The 21,099-nt window shown below is 45.9% G+C and overlaps 1 protein-coding gene across 5 annotated transcripts in view; it reads right to left on the bottom strand.

Moving 5' to 3' along the window:
* LOC129699831 (protein EFR3 homolog B-like) overlaps positions 1 to 21,099 on the bottom strand; it is a 104,651-nt gene that overhangs the window by 45,248 nt on the left and 38,304 nt on the right. For all 5 annotated transcript variants that reach the window (XM_055639953.1, XM_055639955.1, XM_055639954.1 and 2 more), the window contains 3 exons: positions 4,867 to 4,943; positions 2,016 to 2,143; positions 1,549 to 1,699 (listed from right to left, as the gene is read on the bottom strand). In XM_055639953.1, coding sequence (XP_055495928.1) covers positions 1,549 to 1,699; positions 2,016 to 2,143; positions 4,867 to 4,943 — 356 coding nt within the window. The remainder of the gene's footprint in view (positions 1 to 1,548; positions 1,700 to 2,015; positions 2,144 to 4,866; positions 4,944 to 21,099) is intronic.

The raw sequence follows: 21,099 nt of genomic DNA, 5'->3' as shown, positions 1-21,099 counted from the left end.
CCGTCCACTCCTCCCCTCCGTCCACTCCCCCGTTCTCTACCTCTGTCCACTCCCTCCCTCTGTCCACACTCTCCTCCGTTCTCTCTCTCCTCCGTTCTCTCTCCTCCGTTCATCCCCCCTGCATCTACCCCCCCTCCATCCGTCCACTCCCTCCATCCTGTGTCCCGATGCATTCACCACTCTGTGCCGTTTTTGCAGCATCTTACTTTAAGAAAGATGTAAAGGCTTTAGGTAGGATGCAGAAGCAATGTACAGTGTCACAGCAATTAACACTGCTGCCTCAGCTCCAGAGACCCAAGTTAGAGCCTGACCTTGGACACAAGTCCATGGTAATGTAGGAGGTGATCCATTGTGTTCAGTGTTTGAGGTAGGATTAGAGTTGTACATGTCTTTTCAAGAATCTGATGGCTCACCAGACAGTAGTTTCTTGGCTTGTCATGTACCCATCTTAAATAAATGCCAAACAGTCACAACCCTCTAAACATCTGGTAACTCACATGTAGTTTAGGAAGATACAAAGATCTCTGCTAGGGCCCCAGTAATAGAGTCAGAGTCATACAGCATGGAAACAGGCCCTTCGGCCCAACTTGCCCACACCGGCCAATATTTCCCAGCTACACTAGTCCCACTTGCCCGCGTTTGGCACATATCCCTCCAAACTTGCCGTATCCATGTACCTGTCTTGACTGCTTTTTAAATGTTGGAATAGTCTCAGCCTCAACTACCTTCTCTGGCAGCTTGTTCCATATACCCATCGTCCTTTGTGTGAAAAAGTTACCCCTCAGATTCCAATTAAATCTTTTCCCCTTCACTTTAAACTTGTGTCCTCTGGTCCTCGACTCACCTACTCTGGGCAAGAGACTCTGTGCATCTACCCGATCTATTCCTCTCATGATTTTATACACCTCTATAAAAGCACCGCCTCATCCTCCTGTGCTCCAAGGAATAGAATCCCAGCCTACTCAACCTCTCCCTATAGTCCTGGCAACATCATCGTAAATCTTTGTACCTTTTCCAGCTTGATATCTTTCCTATAACATGGTGCCCAGAACTGAACACAATACTCTAAATGCGGCCTCACAAACGTCTTATACAACTGCAACATGATGTACCAACTTCTATATTCAATACTCTGTGCCAAAAGCTTTTTTGACCCCCCTATCTACCTGTGACTCCGCCTGCAAGGAACCACGCACCTGTACTCCTAGATCCCTCTGCTCTACAACACTCCCCAGAGGCCTACCATTCACTGTGTAGGTCCTGCCCATGTTAGACTTCCCAAAATGCAACACCTCACATTTCTCTGTATTTAATTCCATCACCCATTCCTCAGCCCACCTGGCCGATCGATCACGATCCTGCTGCAATTTTTCACAACCATCTTCACTATCTGCAAAACCACCCACATTTGTAACAATTCTTGCCTAGCTTCCCATAACACCTTAAGGTTATCCAAATTGACAAAATCTGTCAGTAACAGAACCTTCCACCTCAGTGGCACTAATCCACTCAGTAATTTATAGTCTGAGAATTGGGAGGCAGACTTACCGAATTTGTTCCCAGGATCTGCAATGCTGCTTTGTCAGACTCGAGAAGCTTGGCCACCATCTTGAGAAAACTCTCCACAAACAAGTTGATACTTTGGCAGTGACAGGCCATCAGGAGCTGGTCTAGAGCCTCCATTGCAATACACACATACCTGCCGGACAATCAAGCATTCACAACATTCAATGCAGCAACCAGTATGCATCCCTCCACACACGGCATGCCCTCCCATATCTTGCCCTCCGTGCTGTGGGGAAACCCATGCCCCAGGTGGCAGAATCTATTACCCAGAGGGACCCAGATACCCAGAATCAACCTGTGAGTCCTTCCCTGAGTATATTCAAGATAGGGAATCGTGTTAATGCAGGGAAGTGGGGCAGAAGTGCAAGAGCAACCATGATCTTACCAAGTGGCAGAGCAGGCCCGATGGATTGAATGGCCTTTGTTTGCCCTATTTCCCATGTCCTTACCCATATCGGTGCCTGGCCACATCTCTGCTCAGTCTCTCTGCAAGATATGCACCAATTCGGTCCAGCTTTTCTGGTGCAGACAGGGCGTAGAAGGTCAGCTTCTCCATGTTGGCTTTCACTAGCCCATCCTGTGGACAATAGTTGGGAAAAGTTAGCTTTGGTTATGGCTGTGCCCGGAGGCGGCAGCTGAGAATTGGTGACGTTGAGGTGACATCCCAAAGGCAGGTGGTGTGACAGCGGTTGATTATCCGCACACATCACGTGCCAAGGCCTTTGACCGCACCTCCTGAGAGGACCAAGGAGCCGCAGTCTCCTCCTTCACCAATCATTGTGTCTGTCCCTTCTCCATCGTCCCACCTCTGCTATCATCCTCTCCTTATGCTCCACAATCTCTTCCATTCTGTCCTCACTCTCTTTATCCTTTCTCCTCTTATTCTAACTCCTCTTGAAGAACCATTACGTACAGGCCAAGCCTTCCTGTTGACAAATGTCAAGCCTGCAGTAGAGTAAGGGTATCCAACTCCCTCTAGTGAAGAAGGAACGTACTCCGGAAATGCACCTTGAAAATCCAAATGGCATTCCCACTATTCCTGTTCATTGCACGGTAATTATAAATGTCAGCTCCACTTGTGGAGCGTGGACAGGAGTGAGCAGCCAGGAAGGAGAGAAAAGCCATAATCCCCTAAGATCCAGCCATTTCATTGTACATACTAAACTATGTAGTATACTGGGCTTGCAATGTGGCCAACAATGTGAACTACTTGAAAGTAAGAGAGTCATAGAGTCATACGGTTGTACAGCACAGAAACCGGCCATTGAGCCCAACTCGTCTACACTGACCACTATGTGTTTAGTTTAGTTTAGTTTAGAGATACAGCGCGGAAACAGGCCCTTTGGCCCACCAGGTCCGCGCCGACCAGCGATCCCCGCTATCCTGGATCAACACTATCCTACACCCACTAGGGACAATTTACATTTTTACCAAGTCAATTAACCTACAAACCTGTATGTCTTTGGAGTGTGGGAGGAAACCGAAGATCTCTGAGAAAACCCATGCAGGTCACGGGGAGAACGTACAAAATCCGTACAGACAGCACCTGTAGTCAGGATTGAACCCGGTTCTCAGGCATTGCATTCGCTGTAAGGCAGAAACTCTACCGCTGTGCCACCGTCACACTAATCACATTTTTCCTCTACAACTTTCCTATCAAAGTATTTGTCCAAATTCCTTAAATGCTGCAATGGTATCTGTATGTGTTGCTTCCTCTGGCAGCTCATCTCATTTATCCACTGCACCATGTGTGGAACCTGCCACTCAAATCTCTTTTAAGTTTCTCCCAACTCACCATAAACCTAGTATGTCTTGTAGTTTCAGACTCTCATTCATTGGAAAAAGACTTTGGCTATCTACTCTATTGATAGGAGCAGAAGTAGGACATCAGGTCCTCAAGCCTTCACCCCAATCAATGTGATCGTGGCTGATCTACGTTGCCCTCAACTCCTCTGTGCCATTTCTCCACACCCCTCTATCCGTGGATCTATCAAATATTTATCCATTTCCACTTTCAATACCTTCAATAATACAAGTTCCACCACAGGCCAGGGCAAAGAATTCCTAAGACTCAACACCCATTGGGCAGAATTTCCATCTACCTCCGTTTTAAATGACAGGATCGCCCAAACAAGGGAGAATCCATGCAAGAGAAAGACAGAGACAGAGACAGAGACAGAGACAGAGACAGAGAGAGAGAGAGAGAAACAGAGAGAGAGAGAGAGAGAGACAGAGACAGAGACAGAGACAGAGACAGAGAGAGAGACAGAAACAGAGGCAGAGACAGAGGCAGAGGCAGAGGCAGACAGAGGCAGAGGCAGAGACAGAGAGAGAGACAGAGGCAGAGACAGAGACAGAGAGAGAGAGACAGAGACAGAGACAGAGACAGAGACAGAGACAGAGACAGAGACAAAGACAGAGAGAGAGAGAGATAGAGACAGAGACAGAGACAGAGACAGAGAGAGACAGAGAGAGGCAGAGACAGAGACAGAGAGAGATAGACAGACAGAGGGACAGACAGAGAGGGGGAGAGGGGGAGAGGGAGAGGGAGAGAGGGAGAGAGGGAGAGAGAGAGTGGGAGAGTGGGAGAGAGAGGGAGAAAATGAAGGAGGAGGCAGAGAGTGGGAGAGGAGGGGGGGGGGGGAAGTGGGAGGCAGAGAGAGCAAGCGGTGAATAGGGGAGGGAGATAGTGTCAGGGAGAAAGATGTGGGAGAGCAAGGGGGAATAGGAGATAGAGGAAGAGAGGGTGGACAAGAGTACAAGGATGAGAGAGGACGAGAGCGAGCAAGAGAGTAAGGGAGTTGGAGGGAGTAGAAAGGAGAAGGAGGGAGAGAGGAGAAAGTGAGGAAGAGAAACCAACACAGGGATTGAGGAGAGGGAGGGAGAGATAGTAGAATTGAGAGGGAAATAGTGGGAAGAGAGAAGGGGAAAGAGACAAGAAGGGGGGATGAGGTAGCATAGGAGTAGAGGGAGGGAAGTGAAATCTATATTCAAAGATAGAGAGGGGGAAGTGAAATGCACGTACAGATGGAGGAACAGGCAGAGAAGAATGTGTTTGTAGACATTTCACTGAGGGTTAGGGCCACTTTCCACATTGGAACACTGTTGCAGGATACTGGCATAATTTGCAATATTCAAACCATCTCCTACAAATGGACTGTCTTACCTACTTACTACCTGATATATCTTTACGCTGCAATATTTAATTGATTACCACAGGAAAATACAGGTCCAAAGCAAAAGCATCACTGCCTACTCAATTTAATGAAACAATGCTTTAATTAATGGATGGCTGTTTACCTCAGAGTCCTCAGGGAAGATATTGTCCACTAGCCTCTTGTATCTTGGCCGCAGAGCTCCACAGCAACCGCAAACACCTGCAAGAAGCACAGACGTGTCATTGACCCACTTACTCATGCACCATGCAACTTCCTGTGGGAAAACATGGTGCATGACCAAAATCCTACGAAAACATAGAGAGCTCCCATTAATCCCTAAATGACATTGCAAAAAATCACGCTGTCATAGTCAAGGCGTTAGGCCCTTCACCCCAACTCATCAATAACAACCAAGATGTCTATCTGAGCTAATCCAACTCGCTTGCATTTAGCCTGAATTGCACTAAACTATACAGTATATAAATATATTGGAATGCTTGAGACTGCAGCCCCTCTGTATGTTTGGAAAGGCTGCCTTCAACATTATGCAAAGCACCCAGCACCCTCCAACTGTATCCGCTGTTCCAGGTGTCAACTCCTGTACATCAGTGAGACCAAGCGCAGGCTCGGCGATCGTTTCTCTGAACACCTCCGCTTAGTCTGCCTTAACCTACCTGGTCTCCTGGTGGCTCAGCACTTTAACTCCCCCTCCCATTCCCAATCTGACCTTTCTGCCCTGGGCCTCCTCCATTGTAAGAATGAGGCCCCATGTAAATTGAAGGAACAGCACCTCATATTTCGCTTGGGTAGCTTACACCCTAGCGGTATGAACATTGACTTACTCCAACTTCAAATAGCCCTTGTTAACCCTCTCTCTCCATCCGCTCCCTTTCCCAGTTCTCCCACCAGTCTTACATTCTATCTCTGTCCCGCCCACTCCTCTGACATCTATGTGAAGAAGGGTCTCGACCCGAAACATCACCCATTTCTTCTCTTCAGAGATGCTGCCTGTCCCGCTGAATTACTCCAGCATTTTGTGTCTACCTTCCATACTTCCTCATCTGTCAGCTCCTGGGCCTGGCCAAGGTGGCCATTTGCAGGCCCAGGTCTCTAGTGTCTGCCTGAGCCAACCTCCTGAGAATAAAGTATTTTCTGGCTCAACAGAGTTCTTGCAGGACCAGTGGGCACCATAGAAGCTGGATTACATCATGAACAAGGAAATTAGAATAGTGCAGCACAGAAACAGACCCTTTGGTACCCAATATCAAAGGGCATAATGGCGAATTAAACTACCCCCTTCTGCCCACACTTGCACCATTTCCCTTCATACCCTGCTTACCCATGTGCCTGGCCAAACACTGTATCAACCTCCACCATCACTTCTGACAACGCATTCCAGGCATCCATCACTCTCTGTGTAGAAATCTTGCCCCTCACAGCTCTTTTTAACTTTTCTCCTCCGACCTTAAAGCTATAGCATCTGGTTTAGTTTAGATTTTTTAGTGTCGAGATAGAGGGCGGAAACGCTCTTCTGCCCACCGAGTCCGCATTGACCAGCAATCCCTGCAATTCAACACCAACCTACACACACACTAGGGACAATTTTACACATATATCAAGCCAATTAAACTCCAAACCTGTACGTCTTTGGAATGTGGGTGGAAACCAAAGATCTCGGAGAAAACCCATGCAGGTCACGGGGAGAACGTACAACCTCTGTACAGACAGCACCAGTAGTCGGGATCGAACCCGGGTCTCTGGCGCTGCAAGCGCTGTAACGCAGCAACTCTACCATTGCGCCACCGCGCTGCCCCCTGATGTTTGATGTTTTTACTCTGGGAAAAAGGTTCCGACTCTCTATCCCATCTACTCCTCTCAAACGTTTATATATTTCGGACAGGTCATCCCTCAGCCTCCAAAGCTCCAGAGGAAATAATCCAAGTTTTTCCTTGTAGCTAATAGTTTGTAATCCAGGCAGTGTCCTGATAACTTCTTTTGCATCTTCTCCAAAGCCTCCACATTATTCCTGTAATGGGATGACCAGAGTTTTCCACAAGCCTCCAAATGTGGTGTTCCCAAAGTTATACAAAGTTGCAACACGATTCCCGACTTTTATACTCAATACCCTGACTGATGGAAGCAAGCATACCATGTGCTTTCTTTACCAATCTTTTGTTGAAACAAAGAACTGCAAATGCTGGTTAATACACAATTGGACACAAAGTACTGGAGTAACTCAGCAGGTCAGGTAACATCTCTGGAGAATATTGTCAGGTGACATCTCAGGTTGAGACCCGAAACATCACCTAACCATATTTGAAATGCTTCACTGACCTGTAGAATTACTCCAGCAGTTTCTGTCCTTTTTAAATAAAATTTAGATGGACAAGGGCATCTCAGGAATAGTCAGCATGGTTTTGTACGTGGGAGATCGTCTCACAAATTGGATTGATTTTATTTGAAGATGTGACCAAAAGGTTGCTGAGGACAGAGTTCTAGACGTATATATGGATTTCAGTCACTCATTCGACAAGGTTCCACATGGTAGGCTGCTCTGGAAATTAGATCCAGTGGGATTCAAGGACAAATACCTGAATTAACGGAAAATTGACTCCATGGAAGGAAGCAGAGGGTGGTGGTGGAAGGTGGCTTTTCGGACTGGCGGCCCGTGACTAGTGGTGTGCCTCAGGGTTTGGTACTGGGCTCATTGCTGTTTGTCATCAATAATTTGATTGAGAATGTACAAGGCATGATTAGCACGTTTCCTTATGTGAATACTTGGCCAATAAACGTATTCATTCATTCAAAGGACACAAAAGTGGGGGATGATGTAGATAGTGAAGATGGCTGTCAAAAATGTAGCAGGATCGGTTGGGCAGGTGGGCTGAGGAATGGTTGAAATAATTTAATATGGAGAAATGTGAGACACTGCATTTTGGGAAGTCTAACAAGGGCAGGCCCTATAATAGACAATAGGTGCAGGAGTTGGCCATTCGGCCTTCCGAGCCAGCACCACCATTCAATGTGATTTTGGCTGATCATCCCCAATCAGTACTCTGTTTCTGCCTTCTCCCCATATTCCCTGACTCCACTATCTTTAAGAGTCCTATCTAGCTCTCTCTTGAAAGTATCCAGAGAACCGGCCTCCCACTGCCCTCTGAGGCAGAGAATTCCACAGACTCACAAATCTCTGTGTGAAAAAGTGTTTCCTCATCTCTGTTCTAAATGGCTTACCCCTTATTCTTAAACAGTGGCCCCTGGTTCTGGACTCCCCCAACATCGGGAACATGTTTCCTGCCTCTCGCGTGTCCAAACCCATAATAATTTTATATGTTTCAATCAGATTCCCTCTCATCTAAACTCCAGAGTGTACAAGCCCAGCTGCTCCATTCTATCAGCATATGACAGTCCCGCTATCCCAGGAATTAACCTCGTAAACCTACGCTGCACTCCCTCAATTGCAATAAAGTCCTTCCTCAAATTAGGGGACCAAAACTGAGCACCACACTCCAGGTGTGGTCTCACTAGGGCCCTATACAACTGCAGAAGGACCTCTTTGCTCCTATACTCAACTCCTCTTGTTATGAAGGCCAACATGCCATTCGTTTTCTTCACTGCCTGCTGTACCTGCATGCTTACTTTCATTGACTGATGACAAGGACCCCAAGATCACATTGTACTTCCCTTTTTCCCAACTTGACACCATTTAGATAATAATCTGCCTTCCTGTTTTTGCTACCAAAGTGGATAACCTCACATTTCTCCACATTAAACCGCATCTGCCATACATCTGCCCGCTCACCCAACCTGTCCAAGTCACCCTGCATTCTCATAGCATCTTCCTCACAGTTCACACTGCTACCCAGCTTTGTGTCATCTGCAAATTTGCTCATGTTACTTTAAATCTCATTATCTAAATCATTGATGTACAGGTGCACAACCTTTTATCCGAAGTTCCAAATAACGAAAACCTCCGAATAGCGACATTTTTTCAGTCCTTGAAGAAAGGTCCTTGAAAACGTTCACCGAGGGCGGCCCGCAGAGGTGACAGCGGAACCTCCGGTCGGTCTTCGAAGAAAGGGGAACTAAATCCCCATTCATAAAAGAGAAGGTGAGGGTATATTGCGCGGGAGGGTTAATAATTGACAATCTGCTGCTGCCTGCCCGCTGAGTTACAAAGTTCCCACGGTAGACTCACGATACACAGTGTATCGTGAGTCTTGCATGAGAACTTTTAAACTCAGCGGGCAGGCAGCAGCAAATTGTCGCTCCCTTCAGTTTCACCCCACCTACACCCCTCTGCTTCCCGGCCATACGTGTGACCCCTTCCCTCCCCTCTCCAGCTCCCCGCGCATTGCACCGGCGCGGGGGCTTTGCACTGTCTTCACGTCGGAGCTAGTGCCAGTCAGCGGAGACGTCAGGACCAACGGGACACCGGCCCCCAGGCCCACTGCAAGCACGGAGATCCCAGAGACCCACAGCCAGCAGCAGCCCAGTCCCGTTCCAATTCCAGAGGAACACGCTCCCCGTAGGGACCGAAGCTGATGGTGTGCAAGGTGCGTCTTGGTCTTGGGGTTGCGGATGAGGGGGCGCAGCTCGGGCTGTGACGTCTCCGGCCACCCCCTGTACAGGAGCTGAGACTGGGAACTGTGGAGTTGTTTGCAGTTGCAGAGGGAGGGGGCAAGGGCGGTACAGTTCCCAGTCTCAGCTCCAGTCCAGGGGGGTGGCCGGAGACGTCAGGACCAACGGGACACCGACTGCAAGCACGGAGATCCCATAGACTCACAGCCAGCAGCAACTCTAGCCCAGCCCTGCTCCAACTCCAAAGGAACCCGGGTTGCGGATGAGGGGGCGCAGCTCGGGCTGCGGGCGAAGTGCCACTTGTCGCTGTAGCGGCGCATCGGGGAGCGGGTTCCTGTTGGTCCTGACGTCTCCGGCCGTCCCCCTGGACAGGAGCTGAGAGACGTCAGGACCACCAGAAGCCGCTCCCCGATGCGCCGCTACAGCGACAAGTGGCAGTTCGCCCACAGCCCGAGCTGCGCCCCCTCATCGGGACACCGACCCCCAGGCCCACTGCAAGCACGGAGATCCCAGAGACTCACAGCCAGCAGCAACTCTAGCCCAGCCCCGCTCCAACTCCAGAGGAACCCGGGTTGCGGATGAGGGGGCGCAGCTCGGGCTGTGGGCGAACTGCCACTTGTCGCCGTAGCGGCCCATCGGGGAGCGGATTCCTCTGTAGTTGGAGGGACAGGGAGACACAGCAGCTTTTGAGAATGGTGGGCAATCACTTCCAAGGTTCTGCCCACACAGTCAGTACACCTCTCCTACACTTGTCTCCCGCACTAAGATTATCTCGCAGAGAATGATCCCAGCCTAACCCTCCCTATTCTCTCCTATTCTGCAAGAAAAAACTACATTGTAGACTCAAACTCGCGATCGAGTAACTGCCAGGATCGAGGCGCAAACTCGCGACCTTGCGGATATGAGCCGAGCACTCTACCACTGCGCCAGCCGTTAAAATCTACGCTAAAAATCTTCCATTCCGAAAGCCGAAAAATTCTGAATTACGAAAAGTGTCTGGTCCCAAGGCTTTCGGATAAAAGGTTGTGCACCTGTATATTGTAAATAGCTGCGGTCCCAGCACCGAGCCTTGCGGTACTCCACTAGTCACTGACTGCCATTCTGAAAGGGACCCGTTAGTCCCTACTCTTTGTTTCCTGTCTGCCAACCAATTTTCTATCCATGTCAGCACTCTACCCCCAATACCATGTGCCCTAATTTTGCCCACTAACCTCCTATGTGGAAATTATCAAATGCTTTTTGAAAGTCCAGGTACACTACATCCACTGGCTCTCCCTTGTCCATTTTCCTAGTTGCATCCTCAATAAATTCCAGAAAATTAGTCAAACATGATTTCCCCTTTGTAAATCCATGGTGACTCAGACTGATCCTGTTACTGCTATCCAAATGTGCCGCTATTTCATCTTTTATAATTGACTCCAGCATCTTCCCCACCATCGATGTCAGGCTAACTGGTCTATAATTCCCTGTTTTCTCTCTCCTACCTTTCTTAAAAAGTCGGATAACATTAGCTACCCTTCAATCCACAGGAACTGATCCTGAATCTATAGATGATTGGAAAATTATCACCAATCCGTCCACAATTTCTAGAGCCACTTCCTTAAGTACCCTGGGATGCAGACCATCAGGCTCTGGGGATTTATCAGCCTTCAGTTCCAGCAGTCTACCCAACACCATTTCCTGCCTAATGTGGATTTTCTTCAGTTGCTCCATCACCCCAGATCCTCTGGCCACTAGTACATCAGGAAGATTGTTTGTGTCCTCCTTAGTGAAGCCGGGTCCAAAGTACCTGTTGAACTCATCTGCCATTTCCTTGTTCCCCATAATAAATTCACCTTTTTCAGTCTTCAAGGGTCCAACTTTGGTCTTAACTAATTAATTTTTTCCTCTTCACATACCTTTTTTTTTTTTTTTTTTTTTTTAATTTTATTTTTATTAGAAGTACGGTAAATTACAATCCTACACAACACATATATCTTAATACATTTTTTGTACCGCTTCATTTTTTCTCTTCACATACCTAAAGAAGCTTTTGTTAATATTGACCAAATTAAAGACACCATAAAATGGAGGATCCCTGCATTTGTCAGAATTGCTTAACCTTTGTCAGTGGAAAATTACAGGCTTTGGATGGCGCCGATTAGTCTGAGCCTCAGAATGACATGCAGGATGGTGAAGGATTCCCCTAATTGATAAAATGTATAGAAACTCTGCAAACAAGCTTAAATGCATTTATATGATTGGATTACTGCAAAAGCATTGTATATATTATAAATAATGTTGCCAGACAGTTACCCTGCTGTTTGTTGATTGGCCAAAGTGATAAGCCCTGGCAGGGTTGTTTTGAATTCCAGGGTAAATGTTGCATTATTCAAGTTAAGTTAGCTTCTTCCAGAAGCTTCTCCTGAAACAACATATGGGGGATTCTATTCTTGGTTCGGCTAACTGTCAATAATGCATTGTTGTAATTAATATGTTTGATTGCTTTGTAAAGAGACCACCCCTATGTAGTTCGGCCACTCAAGGTTCAGGGACCCATAAAAGGCAGCCCCCAAGAGATCCTTTGTCGATCGTCTGGAAGAGCGCCACCTTTTGGGACTGCATGACCTTTTGGAGTGTTTCTGCTTGCACAAGGCTAAAGGGCTTGGCCAGGCAGATACAAGGATCGAACCCGCGGTGGTTTAGGTATCGTATAGAGGAATTTGCTGTTCAATCTAAAAATAAAGATTAGTTGTTCCAGTGCTTTATTGACTGAATTAGACTGGGGGGAAGCTTAGAAGAGCGTATTTACATTGGGGGTTCCTGGATCCGTTTGCTGGCTCGCGGCAGCCTGAAGCCACTGTCAGCGGAGCTCCAGCTGGCGTGGCGTCCGGAGCCTGGGATTCCTCGTTGGGGACCCCAGAGGAGTAGAGCTCCGACCATCGGTCCGCGGCTTACTTCCACCGCGGGCGCGGTGGGGACTTATCATCCGGAGCGGGATCCCTCACCAGGGATCCCTGAAGAGGAGCTCCGATCGCCGGCCCTGCGGTCTGCGGTGCTTCTGGCTGCGGCGCGGTGGGGACTTTAGATCTTCGACCACCGGCCTGCAGCCTACACCATCTTGAAGCCGCAGTCTCCGCTGGGGAAGCACCGATTCAGGGCTTATCTTGTCTGCTCATCTGGACGCCCGCAGCGACGACTGCAGAGTTTTGTGGTCCCGACCATGGGGGAAAATGGAGGAGGACTGACCAAACTTTGTGCTTTCCACCACAGTGATGAATGCTGTGGTGGACATTTGTGTTAATTTTTTATTGTGTATTGTGTGTTCTTTTTTTTATTGTACCGCTGCTGGAAAATGCATTTCGCTGCACTTATGTGCAAGTGAAGAATAAAACTTGACTTGACCCTCCTAAAGGCTCTCAGTGGTTAGAATATAGATTGGTTGAGAATAATCTAATCCATCCGAGACTTCCATATCCAATCTAAATTTGAATTAGAATTTGCGTAAGTCGAGTTACGCACCTAAAAGCTAATTAGTCATAGCGAATTGAAATTTTTCGAGTCAAATTCTCTAAATTCAGAATCTCATATTGAGGCACTGGACAATTTAAAGTGTGCACATATATTGTAAGATTAATCTGCCTCTATAAAAACTTCAAAGTGTGTGTAGAGTGTTTAAGATCGATTCCGAATCGCGGCTGATCAACCAGGAATTCGTAACCCCTCTGATCGATTGTTGATTAGTACCTGATGGCAAAATGTAACTGAGAGAGGGAGAGTCATTTTTAGTAAAGAGTAACCTGACGGGAAAAGGTACCCCTAAGTCTAAGAAGCATTTAGCGTGAGGAAAATGTACCTGAAGGTAAAGAGTAGCTAATAGAGAACTAGTACCCCTCAGCGAAGAGTACCCTAGGATGGGGAAAGTCTTCTGTATCGGAGGGAGAGGTTCACTGGTTGATAGCAGGGCGACGTGGGATTGAAATATTGTAAATTGCTTCCGAAACTATATATTAAAGACTGCTGCTGTTGCATTGTGTATCGGGTATATTGTGTATTGCCTGTGATTTAGATTTTGAGTGTTCGATACCCTGTTATGGTAATAATTTAAATCGGCTGTATAATAGACAATAGGTGGAGGAGTAGGCCATTCGGCCCTTCGAGCCAGCACCGCCATTCAATGTGATCATGGTTGATCATCCCCAATCAGTACCTGCCTTCTCCCCATATTCCCTGACTGCTATTTTTAAGAGCCCTATCTAGCTCTCTCTTGAAAGCATCCAGAGAACATGCCTCCACTGCCCTCAGAGATTTCCACAGACTCACCACTCTTTGTGAGAAAAAGTGTTTCCTTGTGTCCGTTCTAAATGGCTTACTCCTTATTCTTAAATTGTGGCCCCTGGTTCTGGACTCTCCCAACATCGTGAACATGTTTCCTGCCTCTAGCGTGTCCAAACCCTTAACAATCTTTTATGTTTCAATGAGATGCCCTCTCATCCTTCTAAACTCCAGAGTGTACAAGCCCAGCCACTCCATTCTCTCAGCGTAAAAATATAGTTTGATCGGGATTGTTGTTATAATCGGAGTCCGACTTGTGATTATTTGGCCAGGAGTTCGTATCCTTCCGATCGTTGTTTCAGGGGAAGGATTGTTCCGTTGACCGAGCACACCACGAGGAGGGTTTAAAATATGCTGTGATTTATTTCTGGAACTGTACAGTTGGCGAAATTGCGATATTAAACAAATGTTTGTGGTTTATCTAGGAATGTGGTGGTTTGTGATGATAATAATAAGTGGTATAACTTATTTTCTGTATACGATTTTGCTTGCGTGTCCAGATCTTATTTGCATGTGTTTAGATTGACGATGCTCTGGGTATAGGAAACGGGCTGTGGGAACGTGTTTGATTGTTCCCTGGGGCACCTTAATTTTTGGGTGATTGAGGATTGTTAGAATTGTAGAGTTGGAAGTGTGTGGATTTGTGGGAAAGGGGAAAGATTTGAATAAGTAGATTGGTAAGATTGATTGTGCGATTGTGTGAAAGAGGTGTGAGTCTGCTGGCGCGTCGGAGCCATTGGCTATTCTTCAGGAGCGACCTTGGTAGTCTCGGAAATTAAGATAAGGGGTGAATTGTTAAGAAGGCGTGAGTGGCTTAGGACTTGCTTCCATTGTCCAAAAGAATGGGGAATTACGTGGATAAAGATATGACTGCCGATTCTGAAAGTCAGTTACAAGTAATATGCAGCGAGTTTCCACAGAGAGCTGAACGATTGAGAAATATTTCCGGGGTATCACATAAGGAATTAGGGAGCGAATAATGGCCCGAGGGTGGCGTTAGTACATTAAAGGGATTGAAGTACAATGAGCAAATTATATGGCAATGCATCGATAGTGAAGAGGCAAGGGAATTAATTGGATTGTAGAAAAATTATTACGAGGAACGGAAGGCAAATAGAAACGCTGAAAGAATGGCAAGTTGGAAGGAAGCAACTCTGAAGCGGGGGATGGAATTGGATTTATACTGAAGAGTACCGACCTCCAAACACCTTGAGAGAGGAGCCTGAAAGTATTAAATATAAGGGGAGAAGAATGTCTTCGAAAGGGAAACGGGCACCAGTAAATCTCGAGCTTGAGGACCTGATGGTTGGCATTAGTTTGGAGGGGGACGATGACGATGAGTATTTGGAAGATTGGGGAAGTGTTAGAAGTAGGGATCCACGACCACCACCTTATTCCTCTTGCGATCCCCGTACTTTAGATACGCATTGTGTAGCTTGCGAACGGAATAGACAATCAGATTCTGTGGCACAGGATTCCTTAACCCCGACTGCCCCATTAATAGTAGGTCGTCCGAGAGTTCACAGTACAAGAAGCCAAACTAGAAAGAAAACTCAAGTAGTTATTGACAAAGGAGGTAGAAGAAGGGTATAGAAACCAGGGTAATTCTTGCGAGCTTAAACCTAGACGAGTTGAACGAGTGGCGAGAGAAGAAAAGGAGTCATTTAGCAAGTGAACCCCTTAGCGAGGGGGAAGATACATCTGGGGATGAGACAACAATTGAAGAAGCCGAGATAGATCTTGATATGGCAGAAAGTACAAAAACTAAACAGACAACCCATAGGCAGTTCTGTGAGGGAAATGCTTAATACTTCTTTTGATCCAGCCAATGCAGTGAGTGCAAATAATCCCCGTACAATAAGAGTCTATTTCCCATGGAAGCCCAATGAGATGATGGCCATATTGTCAAATACCTGATCGTAGAAAATCATCCTTTGTCGATCACCTAAGAACAACAATGTGCGTTTACTACGCAGACTCCCGAGATCTACGGGCAGTGATCCAGCAAATAATTACCCCAAGCGAACACACCAGGTTCCTAACAATCTACGACATCCGTCACACGAAGCTCTAGCGAATATAATAGCGGACAATAGTGCAAGGGAAGAGGCTGTTTTAACGGCCCTTGCAAGCACCCTTCAAATGCCGATTGACTTGGCCAGAATCGTAGATGTAAGACCAAAAAAGGGAGAGGGAGCAGATGAATTTTTAGAACGATTCTCTGAATTATATATGGATCAATCAGGTGATTTAAATTATCGAAATGGAGTAAATTCCCCACAATATTGTGCCATCTTATTGAACTGCCTTCCCAACAATGTAGCGGAATCCATTAAAACTAATAACATGGACTGGACAGAAAATAGTGCCAGCCAAATAGCTGGGCTGTAAGGTATCAATGGAGGGATGTAAAGAAGCAGGAGAGCCTGCCTGCAGTAAAACAAAAGACTGAATATGTAATCAGAGAAGAAGTACCAAAATCTGACCGTGAACCATGGATCCCCAGAGTACCAGCAAATTACGGATTGGGGGAAATTAGAGTCCCGGAATATCTAGACCGATATCACAGAGAAGTACCTGCCCTGGGACCAGTCCACCAGAGACCAGGTTTAAGGAGATACCGGACATCAGGAGTGGGCCAGCGTTATACTTGTGGAGGGATAGATCACAGGAGTAGAGAGTGGCCAAATAGAGAAAAGAAGAAATTTCCAAGACCAAAGAGAATAGAGAGACCAACGGGATCCTAAAGAGCACAGAGGGAACTGGCAGGAAAATCAAGAATCAAGGAGGCAAGTCTCCTTTTCCCAGAATAATCCATTCACACGCCTATGATCAGAAAACCAAATGGTGACTGGATGCAAGTCTGACGAAGAACCTACAGTGGCTTGCAAAAGTTTTCATACCCCTTGAACTTTTCCATATTTTGTCATGTTACAACCACAAACGTAAATGTATTTTATTGGGATTTTATGTGATAGACCGACACAAAGTGGTGCATAATTGTGAAGTGGAAGGAAAATGATAAATGGTTTTCACATTTTTTTACAAATAAAAAACTGAAAAGTGTGGCGTGCAAAAGTATTCAGCCCCCCTGAGTCAATACTTTGTAGAACCACCTTTCGCTGCAATTACAGCTGCAAGTCTTTTAGGGTATGTCTCTACCAGCTTTGCACATCTAGAGACTTAAATTTTTGCCCATTCTTCCTTGCAAAATAGCTCAAGCTCAGTCAGATTGGATGGAGAGCGTCTGTGAACAGCAATTTTCAAGTCTTGCCAGAGATTCTCAATTGGATTTAGGTCTGGACATTGACTGGGCCATTCTAACACATGAATATGCTTTAATCTAAACCATTCCATTGTAGCTCTGGCTGTATGTTTAGGGTCGTTGTCCTGTTGGAAGGTGAACCTCCGCCCCAGTCTCAAGTCTTTTGCAGACTCTAACAGGTTTTCTTCCAAGATTGCCCTGTATTTGGCTCCATCCATCTTCCCATCAACTCTGACCAGCTTCCCAGTCCCTGCTGAAGAAAAGCATCCCCACAGCATGATGCTGCCACCACCATGTTTCACAGTGGGGTTGGTGTGTTCAGGGTGATGTGCAGTGTTAGTTTTCCGCCACACATAGCGTTTTGCATTTAGGCCAAAAACTTCAATTTTGGTCTCATCTGACCAGAGCACTTTCCTCCACATGTTTGTTGTGTCCCCCACATGGCTTGTGGCAAACTGCAAACGGGACTTCTTATGGCTTTTTTTCAACAATGGCTTTCTTCTTGCCACTCTTCCATAAAGGCCTGATTTGTGCAGTGCACGACTAATAGTTGTCCTGTGGACAGATTCTCCCACCTGACCTGTGGATCTCTGCAGCTCCTCCAGAGTTACCATGGGCCTCTTGGCTGCTTCTCTGATCAATGCTCTCCTTGCCCGGCCTGTCAGTTTAGGTGGACGGCCATGTCTTGGTAGGTTTGCAGTTGTGCCATACTCTTTCCATTATCGGATGATGGATTGAACAGTGCTCCGTGAGATGTTCAAAGCTTGGGATATTTTTTTATAACCTAACCCTGCTTTAAACTTCTCCACAACTTTGTCCCTGACCTGTCTGGTGTGTTCCTTGGGCTTTGTGATGCTGTTTGTTCACTAATGTTCTCCAACAAACCTCTGAGGCCTTCACAGAACAGCTGTATTTATACTGAAATTAGATTACACACAAGTGGACTCTATTTACTAATTAGGTGACTTCTGAAGGCAATTGGTTACACTGGATTTTATTTAGGGGTATCAGAGTAAAGGGGGCTGAATACTTTTGCACACCACACTTTTCAGTTTTTTATTTGTAAAAAAATTTGAAAACCATGTATCATTTTCCTTCCACTTCACAATTATGCGCCACTTTGTGTTGGTCTATCACATAAAATCCCAATAAAATACATTTACGTTTGTGATTGTAATGTGACAAAATGTGGAAAAGTTCAAGGGGTATTAATACTTTTGTAAGCCACTGTATATTGCCTCTACAGGTAGAAGGAAAAACCTGCACCTTCTCAGTAGACACAGGCATATCCATGTCATCCCTTCAATCAATTTATAATCTCCCAGAATCAAAAGAAGTTCAGAACCTGTCTGGGTTTCAAGGCCAAGTCTGCCAGTATCCCATCTCTGAGCCAGTAGAAGTAGTATATGGAGGAAAAGCAATCAGACACAGATTTGTGATAACCACCAGATTAGTTTGCAACTTGATGGCTATAGATTTGCTCTGTGCTTTCCAATTAAAAATAGAATGTGGCGACAGAGGCATAGTAGTGACCCCCTGGGCTCCATTACGGCAGTGTTACTCCATAGTGACCCCTCAATGGTGGTCATAGAAACATAGAAAATAGGTGCAGGAGTAGGCTATTGCACCGCCATTCAATATGATCATGGCTGATCATCCAACTCAGTATCCTGTACCTGCCTTCTCTCCATACCCCCTGATCCATTTAGCCACAAGGGCTGCATCTTAAATATAGCCAATGAACTGGCCTCAACTACCTTCTGTGGCAGAGAATTCCAGAGATTCACCACTCTCTGTGTGAAAAATGTTTTCCTCATCTCGGTCCTAAAAGATTTCCCCCTTATCCTTAAACTGTGACCCCTTGTTCTGGACTTCCCCAACATCGGGAACAATCTTCCTGCATCTAGCCTGTCCAACCCCTTAAGAATTTTGTAAGTTTCTATAAGATCCCCCCTCAATCTTCTAACTTCACGCGAGTACAAACCAAGTCTATCCAGTCTTTCTTCATATGAAAGTCCTGACATCTCAGGAATCAGACTGGTGAACCGTCTCTGTACTCCCTCTATGGCAAGAATGTCTTTCCACAGATTTCCTCAGGTCCTTAGATCTGGATGAAGAACCCCCATCTCACATTACACTGGCTTATGGCAGGAGTAGGAAGGATAGCGAGCTGGAAGCCTTCTTTAAACCATATGAGGAGCAGGATTGGGAGGTGGAAGTGTTGGCACTAGTTGAAGTAAATGAGGGAGCTGCCGAATATATCAAAATACCAGCACAGTTATGGAAAAGAACTGAAGAAGTGGCTCCTCACATTACCCGAAAGGTGAACTACCCGGCGAGAGCTAAAGGCCGAAGAACGATGGTAAGAATGACAATCACCATGGCAGACCCGAATAATTACTAAAATCAAAATTTGTCTAATCAATATGTTGTTGAATATTATCAGGCCCCAATGACAGTGGTTACCCGCTTACGACATCCACTGGGGAGTGAGGTGTACAATTACGTGGACCCTCAAGTGTGGGCGGAGGACACAGCTCAGGTCGGATGCGCGAACATCAATCCCATCCAAGTAGCTCTCCAGAAAGGGGTAACACTTCCTTCAATACAACAATATCCACTAAAATTACAGGCCATCAGCAGCATTGACAAATTAATTTGGGGTTTGCTCGAACAAAGAAAACTGGTAAAGTGCCAATCGATCTGTAACACCCCCATTCTTCCCGTTCCAAAGCCGGGAAAGGAGGGCCAATATTGACTTGTACAAGATGTGAGAGAAATCAACTGTGTTGTAGAACCGCTGCATGCCTTGCCCATATCCTAGCCCAAATACCGGCTGAAACAAAAATCTTTTCAATAGTCGACTTGCAACATGCATTCTTCTCTCTGCCTCGCCACGAAAACCAATATTTGTTTGCTTTCACATACAGAAGCCAACAATATACCTGGACCAGATTGCCTCAAGGATTTATCAACTCGCCATTTTCCAGGTGTCTACAAGACCAATTGAGTACTTTAAAATTCAAAATGAATTTAACATTGGTGCAGTATGTTGATGATTTATTAGTGGCCAGTAAAAACGAATCTAGTAATCGGCAAGATACTGCTCAACTATTAAATCATCTAGCTGATTTAGGATATGTAGTCTCCCCGTCAAATGTACTGATGGCCCAAGAGAAAGTAACATTTTTAGGGATTATAATTTCAGATACTAAAAGGAGTCTCAAGAAAAGCAGACTTGAACCCATCTGCGAATTTCCAATTCCAAAAGAAGCCAAACAAATGAGGCAAAGGTTTGGCATGGTCCTTTTGTAGCTCTACTGTACCATTTTATCTGAATGTGCAACTTCAGTTCTGACTTAAAAACATAGGGATAGACATAGACCAGTTGCTTATTACTCCTCTAAATTAGATCCGGTCACCAGGGGACAGTCACTTTGTACTCAAATTTTAATTGCAATATATAATAGTTTACAATCAGCTGCTAATTTGACACTCCAGCAGGAGATTGTAGTGTACAGTTCACATTCAGTATCGGCATTGTTGGGGCAGCTTCAAACCCAGCACTTAACAATGGCCCGTTAAATAAATTTGAGATCTATCTTTTGAACAACCCAAAACTGCAATTAAAACATTGAACATTGATTAACCCTTACTCTTTTCTTATTTCACCCCCAGAAGAGCAATCTGAAGCGAGACATGACTGTCTTTTTGTCATAGAGGAGGAAACATCTGTCAGAGAGGACTTGAGGGATGCACCTATAGAGGACTCTGACATCACGTTATATGTGGACGGGAGTGCATTTTTTGGACGGTGGGGTGAGAGATTGTCTGGGTATGCAATTGTTAATCAGTAAGCAGAAATTGTAGAAGCAGCTGCCTTTGAGTCACCTTTAGCTCAGAAAGTAAGCAGTAATTGCATGGTCTGCCAGAAATACAATCTGGGGAAAGGAATAGGATGTGAAGAGGAAAAATCACCATTGCCTATGGGTCCGTTTGAGACATTGCAGATGGACTATATTGAATTGGAAAGTTGCCAGGGGTATAAATACGTACTTGTCATAGTCAATGTATTCAGCCGGTGGATCGCAGCTTACCCAACCCTTGATAACAAAGCGGCTACTGTTGTCGAAGTGTTAATGAGAGAAATTGTCCCGAGATTCGGTATCCCCATTTGACTTAGTTCAGATAACGGTCCACATTTTATTGGACAAA

Source organism: Leucoraja erinacea, chromosome 8, assembly GCF_028641065.1.
Source record: "Leucoraja erinacea ecotype New England chromosome 8, Leri_hhj_1, whole genome shotgun sequence".
In the NCBI taxonomy this organism is placed as follows: domain Eukaryota; kingdom Metazoa; phylum Chordata; class Chondrichthyes; order Rajiformes; family Rajidae; genus Leucoraja; species Leucoraja erinaceus.
The sequence above is the reverse complement of the archived record's forward strand: the minus strand, read 5'-3'. Positions and strand labels throughout refer to the sequence as shown.